Source organism: Manis pentadactyla, chromosome 2 (genome assembly GCF_030020395.1).
Source record: "Manis pentadactyla isolate mManPen7 chromosome 2, mManPen7.hap1, whole genome shotgun sequence".
NCBI lineage: Eukaryota > Metazoa > Chordata > Mammalia > Pholidota > Manidae > Manis > Manis pentadactyla.
In genome coordinates this window covers 108,936,649-108,953,322 of record NC_080020.1, presented here as the reverse complement: position 1 = coordinate 108,953,322, position 16,674 = coordinate 108,936,649, and the positions used below count along the sequence as shown (strand labels likewise).

The 16,674-nt window shown below is 37.5% G+C and overlaps 1 protein-coding gene across 1 annotated transcript in view; it reads left to right on the top strand.

Moving 5' to 3' along the window:
* Positions 1 to 10,873: 10,873 nt before the first annotated feature.
* C7 (complement C7) overlaps positions 10,874 to 16,674 on the top strand; it is a 48,525-nt gene continuing 42,724 nt past the window's right edge. The window contains exon 1 of the mRNA XM_036910875.2: positions 10,874 to 11,071. Coding sequence (XP_036766770.2) covers positions 10,928 to 11,071 — 144 coding nt within the window. The 5' untranslated portion in view covers positions 10,874 to 10,927. The remainder of the gene's footprint in view (positions 11,072 to 16,674) is intronic.

Here is a 16,674-nt window from a genome sequence, read left to right as displayed (position 1 = left end):
TAAAGCTATAATTTCAGGCCTCACGACAGATAAATATTTGGGTTAAGGGTATCTGGAAAATATGCCCTGAATAAATGCAAGAAACTTGGCTTGGGGATTTTTTTTTTTGGTTGAAAAAGAAGTGAAAAAGGAGAGGGCAGAACACAGAAGCATATGAAGTTTTTGCAACTTATCATGTTGCCACTAACTGATGCAAAACACTGCTTTACTGTATGAATCTATCCTCGAAGACAGAGCAATAGTGCCTTTCATTACCACGAAACTTAATTCATCAGTGTCATTCTTTCCATATATATTTTTAAGGCTGTAGAAACCAATTTTAGTTATGGGCAGCATTGTATGTTTTATATTCTTGCCAAAGGGACTTAGGGTAAGCAGAGGGTTAATTTTATCTTTTTTTTTTTTTAAGCAGAAAGGCACATTACAGAAAAGTTCTGAGTGGTTATGAGAATGAAAAAAAGTTCCCCCAGCACAAGGTGTGGGAACCCTATTGGATTAGAAAGTGTAATAAGCTTTCTTTTTTGAAATAGACCTAATCAATATGTACTGGGGCATTAATCAATAATGGACCACTTAGCAAACCTTTCCTGGAGAGAAAAAGCTCTCTGGCTGTAGAAACTGTCTTGCTGCAGTTGCTGCTCTGGAACATGGGGTTGTATCTGTGAATATTACTCTCCTGCAAAATACTCTGAGCACCTACTATGGGCCTAAATGCAATCACTGGGTCTTGGAAATGCACCTGTTTGGGAAACATTTAAATATCTCTGCTAGAACAAGAGTCACATAATAATCTCACTGAAGGCAGGGTTGTTTCTAAGTAGAGCTTTTAAGGACACTGAAGACTGGCCCCTCAGGTTCTATCTGCAAGTGCACAGGATGGGATCTGGCTGACGAGTGGAGGAGTTGGCCTCAGTTAGGAGCATGTAGAGCTCGCCTGTGGTAACAAACATGCTGGTAGGTGGGTGGATGCACGGGAGGTGTACAGAAGTCCTCTTATAATGGATTCCATTTTATCAATAAAATAAGAAAGTATTGGTTAAGAATGAATGTGAGATAGTGGATATTGTAGGTGTGAGAGGAAAAGTAATTATGAAATAATTATCCACAAGTTTTTCAGTGTAAGAATTCTTGGCCTCTTTCAGTCTAAGTTACACTCACCAACTTTCCCCAATGTACCTACTATCCTTCCCTAGCATCCCAATTATCAACATTAAGTAGAAATCAATGAAGAAAGATTCATGACAAGGTGAACAAAAGCGTAACATCATAGGGACAGACATGCAAGACAAACAGTGAGTAAGCATCAATCTACTAAGCCCTGTGGGACTGAGATGGAGCTCTCTACCTGCCACTTAAAATCTTGGCAGCATCAAACCACCCATCTTCATGTCCACCCAGTGCCCCAGAAGACATCAGTTTGGTTCCAGGGGTGAGGGTTGGGACACAGGCTCCTTGCCTGTCTAGAATGCCTGTCTGTGAGTATTCTGAACCAATTTCCTCTGATAGGCACCCCTGGGGATTCTGGAGATCAAAAAGACTGTATGAGTCCAAAGTTATCTTCCTCCTCTACAGGGCTTCTAGTGGAAGAATGTTTGGTAGAATTTCTAGCTACTGAGGAGTATAAAGAAGCAATATGTGGAACCAGAGGGAAAGCAGAATACATTGGTTCAGTGGGGATATGTGAGAGCTCTTTCTCTTGGTTTAGTTTGCTCAGTGAAGTAGAGAACAGGGTCATTTCCAGAAAGCAAACTTGTGGAAATAGGTTTAGAAAAGGAAGTCTAAAATAGTCATAGTGAACAACTGAGTGGATTAGGCAAAGTAGTGTGATTACCTCTTACAGGCCCACTTGAGGTTCATGGTCATCAGTTTAAAGTAAGATCAATCACAGAGCATAGGAAGAGACTAGGTGGACTAGGCATTTAACTAGGGTTGGCTGGTTTTGACAAATGTATATATGCCATATATAAGTATATGTGTATGCTATAAAGATAAGTAGAATGGAATGGGGAGAATTGGCAAGGGTACCTTCCACTGAAAGATTCTAAGAATTCATACACTGGAAGACTTGTGGATAACTGTTTCACCCTTTTCCCCTTTCCTCATACATTCACCTTCTCTGTTGTTCTGTCTTTCTACACGTACACGCACAAGCACCCCACATGGATGCATACACACAGAATTTACATATATTAAATTAAATATGTAGCAAAAATGGAAAACAAGAACATAGGTTTGTATTTTCTTACATGAGAGAAACACTGGAAAGATACACCCCAAATAACTCAAATGGTTACTTATACAAATACCAGTAGAAGAGTAGGGGGCCAGAGATGAAGTCCTCCAATTCTCCACAAAGTCTTCCCAAAAATAGAAGAGGAGGGAACATGTTTCAACTTTATGAGGCCAGTATTACCCTGATACCAAAACCAGAGAAATATATCACAAGAAAACTACAGACCTTTATTTTACTAACAATAGCCTTTGTTAGTTATTACTAACAATAGACAAAATTCCTCAAGAGAACAGTAACAAATTGAATCTGGCAGCATATAAAAGGGATTATATACTGTGGTTAAATGGGGATTTATTCCAGGATTGCAAGGTTTGTTCAACATATGAACATTGATCAGTCAATATAATACACCATATTAAAGACTGAAGGACAAAAGGCACATGATCATCTCATCAGATGTAGAGAAATCTCTTGACAAAACCCAACATCCTTCCATAATATAAACACTTAACAAAATAGAAATAGGAAGGAACTTCCTTAACATTATATGAAAAACTCACAGCAAATGTCACACTTACTAGCAAAGGACTTAAAGCTTCCCTCCTAAGATGAGGAACAGGATGCCTGCTTGCTACTTCTCTTCAGTAATGTGCTGAAGGGTCTAGCCAAAGCAATTAGGCAAAATAAAAGAAAAAAAAGAAAAGGAAAACAAGACATCCATGTTGGAGAGGAAGAAGTAAAATTATTTCTATTTGCAGATGACATGGTGTTATATATAGAAAATTATAAGGATTCCATGGAAAAACTATTAAAGCTAATAAACTAGTTCATCAAGATTATAATATAGAAGATTCACATATACAAATAAATTGGATTTGTATGAACTAGTAATGAAAATAAAAAATTTTTTAAGTCCATTTACAATAGCATTACAAAGAATAATACATTTAAAAATAAACCTAACCAAGACAGTTCAAGACCTAAACACTGAAAACTTCAAAACATCGCTGAAAGAAATTAAAGAAGGAAGGCCATAATAGATAGAAAGATATACATATTCATGGGTTGGAAGGCTTAATACTGTTAAGATGGTAATACTACTTGGTGCTATCTAAAGATCAAATGCAATCCCTATCAAAATCCCATTGGTTTTTGTTGCAGAAATGGAAAAGTTGATCCTAAAATCACATGGAATTACAAGTAACCTTAAATAATAATCCAGATAATCAAACCAAAATGATCTTGATAAAGAACAAAGTTGGAAGACTTGTACTTGCTGCTTTCAAAACTTAAGACAAAGCTACAGTAATCAAAGCAGTATGGCAGTAGCCTAAAGATTGACATAGATCAATGGAACAGAGTTGAGAGTCCAGAAAGAAATTCATGCATCTGTAGCCAATTGATTTTCAACAAGGATACCATAGCCATTCAACAGGTAAATAAAAGTCTCTTTACAAATGGTACTGGGACAATTGGATATCTATATGGAAAAGAAAGATGTTGGATGCCTACTACAAACCATATATAAAATTAACTAAAAATGCATAAAGAACTGAAAAAAACCTATGAAATTCTGAAAAAAATATAGGACTAAATTTCACGACCTTGTATTTGGCAGTAAAATCTTAGATATGACACCAAAAGCAAGGGAATAACAACAAAAATCACATGAATTAAATTTCATCAAAATTAAAAACTTTGTCCATGAAAGGATACTATCAGGAAAGTGAGAAGACAACCTACAGAATAGTAGAAAATATTTATAAATTATACATCTGGTAAGGGTCTAAAATCTCAAATAGATAAAAAACTTATAATTCAATAACAAAAGGACAAGAAACTCAATGAAGAAAATGGGTAAAGGACATTTCTCCAAAGAAGAAATAAAAATGGTCAACAAGGCACATGAAAAAATACTCATTATTATTCATTAGAGAAATGAAAATCAAAGCTATAATGAAATACTACTTTGTACCCTGTCAGATGAACATAATGAAAAAGATGGACAGTAAGAAGTATTGGTAAGGATGTGGAGAAATTAGAACTCTCAAATATTGGTGGTGGTAATGAAATATGGTGCAGTTGCCTTTGAAAATAGTTTGCTTGTTCCTCAAAATGTTAAGCAAAGAGTTACCATGTGACCCAGTAATTCTACTCTTAGTTATATTGTCAAAAGAACTGAAGATATGTGTTCATACAAAAACTTGTATATGAATGTTCATAGCAGCATTATTCATAACAGCCAAGAAGTGAAACAAGTCAAATGTCCATCAGCTGATGAATAAACAAAATGTGATAAATCCACAAGATATTATTCAGTCATAAAAATGAATGAAGTGCTAATACATGTTACAACATGGGTGAATCTTGAAAACATGCTAAGTGAAAGGAAGTCAGACACAAAGTGCCACCTATTGCATGAGTCCATTTAAATGAAATGTCCAGAAGAGGCAAATGCATAGAGACAGAAAGTAGATTAGTGGTTGCCAGGAACTAGAACGTTGTGGGCAATGAGGAGTGACTGCTAATGGCTATGGGATTTCTTTTGGGAATAATGAAATTACACTGGAATTATGTAGTGGTGATGGCTTCATAGTCATGTTAATATTTTTTAAGCCACTGAGTTATACACTTAAAAAGTTTGAATTTTATGGTGTGTGAATTATATCCCAATAAACAAATATACCAGACAGAAGATCGGGGAGCAAATGATATGGAGGATATGGTTATACACTGACAGTATTACACAATGAAGGGGTATATAAATCAAGTATATTCTACAGAACTTGTTGACTGATTGGGTGTGGGAGGCAGTGAGAAGGAGGAAAAATTCAAGTAGGATTCAGAGGTGACTTATCACCTTGTACTCCATTGATTTGCTTATGTATTTGCCCATCTCATTAGAATATTTGTCCTTCAGCCTACTCTGGCTAAAAACATAGGATCTATTCTGGGTAGAGAGAAGTAAGTGGCAATTTTAGACATTGTTCAATGCATAGATAACTTCTTCATTTTTTTATAGCTACATAATATTTAATGATCATCCTATGATTTACTTAACTAATCCACTATTGATGAATATTTGGGTTGTTTCTAGTCTTTTGCATACTAACTCATATTTATCAGGCTAAGCTTACTACATTCCAGATTCAGTGCTAATTGCTTTACTTGGATTCATTTAATATAACAGCTCTATGAATCAGATAATATTATTTCCACTTTTCATGCAAGGAAGCAAGAGGATCAAAGAGGCTATGCCACTGCCTAAGATTTGAACCCAGACTGTCTGCCTTTAGAGCATATATTTGTGAAACACAAATCAGTACCCCTTTACTGTTTTGGGGAAAATTCCTCCTTTCAAGGAGAAATTGCTAGTTATGTGTTTGTGACTATTCTTTTACTGGTGTCTCAGAGTTTTTTTTATCACAAACATTTGAAGAATTTGTCCAAATCAGGATTTTACTTCTTCTTTTATCACTCATTGTTTATTCTTTCATGGTCTGTGGAGTATGATTTAATGATGAGTCTGATATCAAAATATATCTGCTTAAAGACAGTTTAAGGAGGTTAAAGCTGAAAATTATGGGACAGACTGACGTTTTTGTGAAAGTGACTGATTTTTATTTTAGGGCTATAATATGCTGAACCCTTGATCTGCAGAAAAAACAAACCACAAACAACTTTCTGTGTAGGTAGTAGAGGTTTTAAAGTGTAGATCAAATAAGTGACCTTGTCCTTTGATACTCACCCTACCTCTATAGGACTTTACAAAATGCAATTACAGAACCACAGAAATCTTTGCATTTCTATCTTCCTTCTCAGAGCTGTTTGACTTAATTCAAATTTAAACCAAATGAAATGTATCTTGGTCTTGCAGGCTACTGCGGCAATGTGCATTGCAGATAACGGAAAATTCTAGCTGACAGAAGTCCAAACAAATCCAGACCTTCTCCTAAATTTAGCAAGTGCCTGCCACTATTGGAAACCATAACAACAAAATACCTTATCACCTTCTGGTTATAATTTTTCTGATTATAATTAGGACCACCAGAGCAAAGTCTTGTCCAGTGTTGTAAAGGACAATGACAACTGTCTAAAAGGGAAGTGTTAAAACTTAACATTCTCATGAAGAGAGAAGCCAACAAAGAATATTAATCTGTGACCTTTTCTTTAAATTAATGTGCAAATCACAGTATTTAATGCAGTGCTACCAGTAGAGATGGGCAGCATCTTACTAGGTTTGATGATAAAGCATTTAACTGTCATTATTCTGCTGAAATCTTCCTTTAGATAAGGCATTGACTAGCAGCCATTTTTCATTCTCCAACTATGCACACAGCGGCACTTTAATGGAAAAAGAGATAACAAATGGAGTACTTAACTAGCTTAACAAGCACTTGACTAGGATTTTAAGATTCAATGTTTCTCACTCTGAGTGGCTTAACTCCACTGTTCTAACTCAAGGGAGTGGAGCACGCCTGCCACTAGGGGGTGCTGTTGCTCCTTTGCTCCAACCACTGGGTTTTGAATTCTGATCAGACTCAGCAGGAGAAAAGGTTTATGCTTCCCCACTGAGTTCATTCCTCTTACACCCCGCTCCCCCCTCCAGCCAGCGGAATCTGTTGAACAATTCAGAACAAAATTAAATGGCCAGTAAATGATTTCAATGTTATGTTTTCAATATGTCCCCAAGGTAGACCAGAACAGCTTCTTGATATCATCAGCGACTTAATAGAAAGTTTCACTGGGGTCGGGGATGGCAATCACTTTTGAAGTGCTGCCAAAGGAAGTCAGGACTAAGACGAAATAGGGAGTGTAGGAGCAGGAGATGGAGAGCAGGCTAGGCCCCTCTGGACCCTTCCCCAGTCTGGCAGAAATCTGCTTTCCCCCTCCACTGATTCAGTATTGACTTAGACACCATTTGCAGAAGCATGTCACCTCTACCAGTTTTGGTGGTTGTTGGAAATACAGCTTTTGGGGTCCCACGAATTTAGGAAAATCTGGTTTGAAAAAGTTTTAGTTGGTGTAGAACTTGCAGAACATTTAATTTAAATGCACGGGTAGCTGGGCTTTGTGAATCTAGGCATTGGCTGGGGTGGTGCTCAGTGATGGGGGTGCTGATGTTTGCCTCCAAGGGACCCTGGGCAATATCTGCAGGCTTTCTTGATTGTCATGACTGGGAAGGGTGTTCCTGGCTTCAAGTGAGGAGAGACCAGAGATGCTGCTGGGTGTCCTCCAGCACACAGGACAGCTCCCCTCACCATCCTCCACCAACTAAGAGCCATCAAGCACAGAAGGTCAGGAGTTCAGAGCCTGGAAAATCCTGCTCCACAATATACAAAGCCTCTCACACTTATTTATTTAACCACGAAATAAATAAATAAATAAATAAATAAATAAATAAATAAAAGTTTCCTGAAGTGTCTTGTAACACCAGAGTGGGAAGTATGAGGGGAATCTCTGCCCTCAGTTTATCCACATGTTTTACTTGCCCAGCAGTGTGGTCTTCCCTCCATTCTCCTTCTCTTTGACTTCTGATGGCACTTGGCACTGACTATTGTTGACTGACCTCTCCGTGAACTTCTCCTGAACTGGCTTGGCATTGCATTGTTTTGGTTTTCCTTCTCCTTCTGTAAGCTCTCTCTTTCCTTTTTGGCTTTTTTCTTTGTTCCTGCTCCACAGGTAGGGGCCTGTCTTGTGGTTTCATATTTCATTGCCATCAATCTCCCATGACTTCTGTTATGTACCCTCATGCCAGTGGCCCCATGTGTATCTCTATCCAAGATATTTCTTCCCAAACAGATCTGCATTTCCAGTTATACACTGGGTGTTTTCTCCAAAATAAAAATGTGTCCTCTCTAAAATCACCTCTTCTTCAGCAGTTTCCTATTTCTCTCCTTCCTTTAATTCTTAAATTTTTCTAATTTTCTGTCACATGAAACCATGTTTAATCACTAAGCCTTGTGAATTTTCTGTCCCTTTATCTATCCCTCCTTAAATGAGACCTTGATTACCCCTTGTCTAATGGCTGAAAAACTTCCAAATCACACTTGCCACTTCCCCTCATTACCTCTTTCATGTAGTCTGTGCATTACCATTGTTTCCATCAAAAGCACTGCTTCGATTCTTTTCTCAAAACTTCCTGGGAGTGACTTCTCATCGTCCTTTGAATAAAGGCCACATAATTTACACAGGCAGTCAAATTTACCACAGTGTGACTCCCACCTATACTTAAAGGCTTTTTTCCGATGATTCCTTCATTGAAATTCCAGACAGAGGAAACACTACTGACGGTGAAAACAAAGATGTGGAGGTGGGAGAGTGCAGGCACTTGGGGAAACGAAGTTTTTGTAAACTTTTTAGGGTTATCTAATCTCTGGGATACTATCGCTAGGAGCTGAAAATTCAAGTTCGAGATTATCACAGATACATCTCTATGCATGTGACTCATCCTCTGAACTAAGGATGCTCTTTAAATTGGCTAATATAATCCCACAGCATGAAAAGAATGAAAATAAAGAAAGATATTGCTCAAGGCTTCTATCTGTCAAAGCCCAAAGCCTATCACATCGCCCATCCTCAGTAAAGACTTGTTGACTTTAGAATGAACAAGTTAGTGACTGCATGCATGCATGAGTGGAAAGCTGCTATAGCAGGTGCTGCTGGCATCCTCCTATCTCCTCTTAGCACTCACCTCTACATGACAAAGGCAATACCTGCAAATACGGCAAATACCTCTAACTCTGTATTTGAAGATTTCTCTCTCTCTCTCTTTTTTTTCTGGCTACAGGTGTGTGCTCAGCCTACCCCGAGGCAAGCTGGAAGTGTTAGAGAGTTGATGAGTCCAGATACCATCCTCAACCAATGAGAGACAGGGCGTTAATAGGTATGTCCCCACCTTTCCTCACCTCTTAGCTGTAATAACTCTGAGATGTGCTCTGCAATGTCTCCCAGACTTCCTCCGTGGGACTGACCTCTAATTGCCACAGTAGAATCTTGCGTGATAAAGTACCTTTTTCTTTTTTTCTTATACAGTCACTTCTCAATAAATGTTTAATAATGAGAAAATACCTGGATAATCAAAACAACTTAATTGCACAAAATGTGAAGTTAGCAAATTGTTGGAGTATTTGTCCATTTCCTCTTTATAACTGTCATGGCTCAGTAACATAACTAGTGTTTCACAAAGTGAGGCCCCTGGACCAGCAACAAGAACATCCCATAAACATTTGTTTGAAATCTGGGTATTAGCAGCCTCCCAGTGATTCTGAGGCAGACTAAAGTTTGAAAATCACTGGTCTAGGCTAAAATGTTGGGCCCTGCTTCTGTGTATTCTGTTACCCTGTCTCTTCCTCCTCACAGAAAGAAACCGTCAGCAGTGCTTTCTGGATAACTTCTCAGAACAAAAACACAACACAAAACAAAACAAAAAAGCAAAAAAAATGCCACTTGCAATTGAACTGTAGTCTCAGAATCTGCTTCTGGGGGAACTCAATCTAAGACAGCCCCTGAATGTGGAATATTCACAACTTGGAGTACTTAAGAATTGCACATTTCATGTCGAGTACTTAGGAAGTGTCCATGACATCTGGAGTTCTTGCAATCGGAGTAAATGTAAAAATATATCTTTCAGAAGTTATCTTCTCTGTGGTAAAACTTCTTCCACATAAATCACTGATGATTTAAATAAAAGATGTGGCAGCTTTGTTTCTGGAAAAGCACCATTAATTAATGGTGGTTGATTTTTATTATTTAAGTTTTTTGGATATGAAAACAAAACATTAAAATTGGAATATATTCACTAATGGGATATTTAGTTATGATATTACTCTCAACTCAAATTCCCTTTCACACTTAATATCTATGTCTCTTTTACCCACAATGACCTAGCAACAAGTGTCAGAATATTTGGCTAAACCATGGGAATAAAATTGCACTTCAATTTTAATAGAAAATATGTAATATTGCAAAAAGTGCAGCATTTAATGACATCCATGAAAGTGATGTTGGAGAAATGCTAGAATCAACCATGGAAAAGCATCTGGCAGATTAAGACAAGGCAACAACTGAAGAAGAGAAAATGGACATGGGTGATGACCACGGTAAGAACTTTGCAACAGAGTGGTCTACATGTCAAGGTATTAAGGGTAAAACTTGGAAAAATTAGTGATGCCTTTAAGAATATTTGCAAAACACCCTCTTTTGATCATTCTGCAAAAGTTAAGAATGAAGTGTGAGTATGATATTGTGTTATGCTACACATTTTGGGTAGGGAAGGGATTTCACTCCAGAATGTTCTATTTACATTTTAAGTGATGGAAGTGCATTTAGATATTTTCTCCCAGAAAGTGTTTAATCTCAAAGTCTGGCATATGTCACCCTTTAAGAGAATCATGAAAATCTGCTTTGTTTACTAGATTGAAAAAGGAAGGAGGCCTATCCCTTGCCTCTCACAGTCTCCTTTGGTTGAAAATCACTTTAATGTTGGACTGAGAACCTTTGCTGCCTTTCTTGATTTACAGATGTTTTCTCAGAACTACAGTTCCAAATAGTCCCAGTTGGCTGTAGCTAAGGCTTATATAAACTGATAAGATGCATCTGGCTTCTAAACACAAAGTACAGGGGCAGGCACTTTGTTTCCCTGGAGACTCTGGTTGGGGTCAGAGTTAAGTCTCAGAACCACTTGCTCTGTATATGAGTGCCAAGTTAATCCCTCAGCAGGGACAGACAGGGAGGGAACGGACTGCTGGGCTCTGCTTGCTGCTGAAAAGTCACTGGGCATTCACAAGGGAAATTTTCCTCCTTTCTTCTGCCCTGAACATTTTCCCAAACATGAAGGTAAGATAATAGTTTCGATACTCTTGTAAAGGAAGCTACCTCAAAAGGGAGTGAGGCTTAACTGAAACAACTCAAATAAGGAGAGGGCATGGGAAACAAGAAAGAGAAAGACCTGAGTGTGACTTAAAAAATCCTAACTTAAATATATCTAACAATTCAGCTAAAGCAAATCCTTTTTTCTTGTCCTGCAGTTAAATTAATGTTTCAGAGGTCTAGGAATCAGAAACTGGAGACAATGTTTATGAAAGTGCTGAGAAAGCCATTAAGAAATACAATAGTACTATTTTTATTTCTTAGAAAAAAATTCCCTCTACTGTATTTTTTTGTTTGTTTCATTTAAAGCAAGCAATGAGCCCCTGAGATTTCACTTATCCAAGAGCTTAAGGTAGAAAAGTGTATTTGGAGACTTGAAACTTTAGAATTTGGAATTCTGGATGAAAGGGTCAGGAATTGAGAGTAGAAAATACAGAGAGATGAAGTGCAACTAAAGGTTTACCAAACGCACATGTTGGCCTGATGCAAAATGGCCAAATGTTAAAAAAAAATTACTGTTCAACCAAGGACAAGACCAAAGACAGAAATCACTATCAGAGACCAGATTTCTGGGATGCAAAATTCAGTTGAAATTGCTACTACAATTTTATCATTGCAAATTTTGGTACTTAAACTACAAATTTTGCACTATAATGCTGGAACAACAATTTCTCAGCCCTGTGAGCTTCTAGATTACTTTTGCAGTCACTATGCTGTCATTTTGCAATGCAGAATCTATGCTCACTTTCCAGTGAGGTTGGAGGAGGAGCAAGATATGGGTCTTGAATAACTGAAATTATGTGGACTTAAATAATTAAAATTAAATACAAATCACAGAGTTAATTTCTTTAATGTTATGATGCCAGAACACCAGGAACCCTACACAGTTGCAGTTCTAATATAATCTAATCTCTATTACTCTGTCATATTTTTGTTTAAATTCTAGAACATTTGTTAGCTCAAAATGAATATGATGCTTTTCCTAGAGCTAAGATACTTTCCTGAAATATATGTAATAAGCATCAATCAATTTCCTTATTTATTTTATGATGATAATATTAATAACTGTTTAAATATGTTCACTGTCATTTATTATTATGGTGTTTTCCTGCTGTGATTAATAAATATACATTTGTCCTTCAATTGGCTGATAGAATATCAACAAATAAAGAAGTTCCTTGCAAGTTACATGCAGAGTTTTCACCAGGATTTGAAAATAGACATTCACATTTTTACAGTGAATCTGGAGGGCATGATTTGTGATACATTTCAGAGAAGAGAAACTTGAGCTGTTATGATTTCCAGGTCTGGCCTCCTTAGGGGGAGTATCTTTTTTTTGATGGTCTCCTTTCCCCCATTCATGTTAACTACATTCAGAGAGGTGGTCCTAGAATCCCCTTGGTTTTCTCTGTATCTCTTGCATAGGAGACAACTTGGGTCTAAGTGTTTCAGAAGGAATTCAGAGCAAAAATGGCTTCCTTCTGAGCTGGCTGTGGTCCAGCTTCCACTCTATCCTCCCTTGACTAAGATAAACCTGGAGTTTTTGAACTTTGAACCATGAACTTGGGCATGATTCACTTGGGCTGGGATGTGGTCAGGCAGTGATGTCTCAGGTGAGGGCCTCTCTGCTTTCTCGCCACACCCAGAGCTGAGTTGATGTTATCAGCTGTCTTCTACCAATTATACTGTGTTGATATACATGCCTTTAAAAAATATGCCCTTTTCCAGATTATAATATAGCTGACCCTTGAACAATGTGGGGTTTAAGGGTGCCATCCCTTATACAATTGAAAACCTGCATATGACTGCATATGAATCCAAAAATTTAACTACTAATAGCCTACTGTTGACCAGAAGCCTTACCAGAAACAGTGTATTATCAAATACTTTGTATGTTTTATGTATATATATATATATACACACACACACATTATATATCATACTCTTACATAAAGTAAGCTAGATAAAATATTTTTTTTCAAATTGTCTCAATCTCCAAAACATTTTCCAATATATTTACTGAAAGAAGTCCACATGTATGTGAATCTGCTCAGTTCAAAATCATGTTTTTCAAGGGTCAACTGTACTACCTTGTTGGTAAAAATAAATTAAATAAGAAGATAATGTCTATTGTTTTTCCATCCAGAGATAACTACTGTTAATGTTTTAATCTGTTTCTTTTCAGACTTTTACATGAATATGTATGAAATATATCTTATTGAATTGCTATCAAACTGCAATTTGATCTTTTCACTCATTTATCTTAAGCATATTCTCCTGTCACTGGACAATCTGCAACATGCTTCTCATGGCCACGAAGTACTCTTGATATTATTGTGCATTTTACATTTCTTTATTGTTAGAAGTGTTGCAAGTTGATGTTTATTTCTAATAAAAATGCAAGTAAGTTAATTTTAAAAATCTATCTTTTTCATCGGTATGGTGCCCCATTTCTTAATTTATTGATCAAGATATTAATTAGGACATGCCAACGAATTAGATTAGATTTTTCTATACTTTTTTTTTTGAATTTGGGTATTTGGTACCCAGTGCATGCTACAGAAATTAATATTTTATTTTTTACTTCAAATGACCTCATGGTTCAACAGACAAACACAAATGACCAGACTTGGAGAAAATAGAAGTGTAGAGATGATTGCTGCAGCTGGAACACATTGGAAGAAGGAGGTGGAGTTAATGCTTATTCAGTGATAAGAAAGAAGAGAAAAGAATGCTGGGAAAACACAGTAGCAAGATACCATATATCTTATTTATTTATTTATTTATTGAAGGATCATTGATATACAATCTTATAATGATTTCAAGTATCCAACACAGTGGTTCCACAGTTACCCATATTATTAAATCCTTACCCCTACTAGTGCAGTTACTGTCTGTCTACATAGGAAGATGTTACAGAACTACTGGCTATATTCTCCATGCTGTACTACTATTCCTGTGACCACCTTACATTATGATGGAGAATTTTTGTGCCCCTTATTCCCTTCACCCTCCCACCTGCCCACCCTAACCCCTCCCCCATGGTAACCACCAGTCACTTCTCAGTGTCCATGAGTCCACTGCTGTTTTGTTCCAAAGATACCATATTTCAACTAAGTAATTCTTTTCTAGAGTCTGCTCAGGTGTATGTGTATCTCTGTCATCAATGTGACTGTTCATTAATTGTTTTCTTTTGTCCATTTGATAAGATACTCTTTCCAAAGGCAAGAAAAGATAACTGTTTCATTTTCAGGTACCTAGCTAGCAATTCTCAAGAAATTCTTCTTGTTAATAGATTCAGCTTGTATAACTAATGAACGGAACTGCCTTGTATGAGCAGATTTTCATGGTTATAATGAGTATGTATATGGGGAAGGTGGGGGCAAGGTACTTCTGATGAAAAAAGTATTCCCTGAAACTTGGTTGAAATTCTTTTAAAATGCATGTAACAAAATGCTAAAAAGAGTTTTTTTTTTTATGATGCCTGGTTTGGCTGAGAGTTAAAGGCCAAGAACAATAAGTAATCAGTACCCTCATATTTAAAAATGAGATGTTGGACATTCAGTGCAGTACTGCAGAAAGAGTAGCCCTAAATCTGTCTGGTGACCTTTTGGCTACCCCCATTCTCAAGAGTATGTAGTCATGTCCCTTAGAGTATGGGAGACATAGAAAATAATATTCTACTTACGTTTGGGAAATCAAAAGTCACAGGCTAGTTGACTGGCCTGCCTTTAGCAGAGTGTATCGACATAGTTGGGTACATGCTGGACATCCAGGGTTAGACAGGATAAGGGTGCGTGCAGTTATTTCATGGACCTGATGTGGATCTTTGGCAAGAAGCCAGATGTTGGGTGTCAGGGACTCTGCCCAAGCAGCTGCCTGCAAGAACAACAGGTAGCACCAGTACAGAACAGACTCCCAGGAAACACCTACTGGTGAGAGTCAAGAGTGATGAAAAAAAGATGAATGATTTGTGCCAAGAAAAGTGGCTGTAGATCTCCAATGAGGGGAGCATCCGAAGAACCACAAAAACTGTGAGAGAGAAAGAATTGGCATTCGAACATCCAACACAGACTGATTTACCATCACAGGACTCCAGCTGACTCAGTAAAGCAAGACCCTTTTTGGCTCTTGACCCTCTCATCCCTGCTGCCCTGACTTTTGAGACTTGGGAAGGTAAGGAATAGAAGCAGAACACGGTGGAGGAATTTTGAAGTGGACCCCACTCCTCCCCTATTAGAAGCACCCCCTATTAGAAGGGGGATCCCGCATTGGAAGAAACTGGGAATAGGAGAGATTTAAAACTGAATGATAAATTGAAGTTTGACTACTAGGTTGTTCCAGAACTTTTATTTCTGAAAATCTGTTTGTTAATGCCTGGGGGTGATGAATAAAGCTCTGAGTTGGCTTTCATAGGGGCAGGAAAAATTAGTTGACATAGTACAGTGAAGACATATTGTTGAAAAAGAAAAAAGAAAACCCCCAAACCCATGTAGTTTGTAATTAAAAACAAACAAACAAAGCTTTAAATGGTATTGCTTTACATTATGTACTTCACATGTTTCTTGAAAAGTCAGAAAAGTATTTATGGGCTCTCACTGTTGTTCACTCATTTTTAGGAAGCCCACAGCCCTGGTTCCTCTCTGCCCTGTGCTTATACTAATCTGAGTAATAGGCTAAAAGATTTGTAGAACTATAAAAGGCAGAAGCAGCAACTAGGATTTCACAACCGAAAGGAAGGTACCTAATTAGAGGATGGGTGACCTAGGAAGGCAAGTAGAAGGGTCTGGAAAAAAATGTTGAGAAGCTACTCCACAGCCACATTGAGAGAAAAGGGTTTGGGGGAGTCAGGGAGAAGACAAAGAATAGTGGCCTGTTAAAATGTGGGATTAAATGGTTTTAAAGACTTCACACCAGGTTATGAATTGAATGCATTTCCTATTCTTATAGAATCTCCAGTAGAGATTTGGATTGTCTTCCCCCACACCTTCAGTTGTTAAAGTAGGAGAATACATAAACATAAAACTAAAGTAATAGAAGTCACCTATAACTTCACAACCAGAAATAAACTATTATCCTTTCTTATATTTCTTTCTAGATGTGTTTTCAATATACCCTGACTTTTCAAACAAATGCAGTCACGTTTTACATACAATTTTGTAACCTGTCTGATCCTCAGTATTTAGGCTGGTACTATCACTTAAAAATGACTGTAAAGGGGTGTGGGAGGGCAGGTGGGGAGGGAGGGAGAAGGGAACTGAGGGGTATTATGTTTAGTACACATGGTGTGGGGAATCACGCGGAGAACAGTGTAGCACAGAGAAGGCACATAGGGGATCTGTGGCATCTTACTACACTGATGGACAGTGACTGCAGTGGAGTATGATAATATGGGTAAGTGTAGTAACCACATTGTTTTTTCATGTGAAACCTTCATAAGAGAGTATATCAATCATACCTTAATAAAAAAAAGACTATAAAAGGCCTCTGAGGTGTGCTGTTTCCATTGAAGCATAGTTGACATACCATATTATATTAGTTTCAGGTGTAGTACATAGTGATTCAACAAT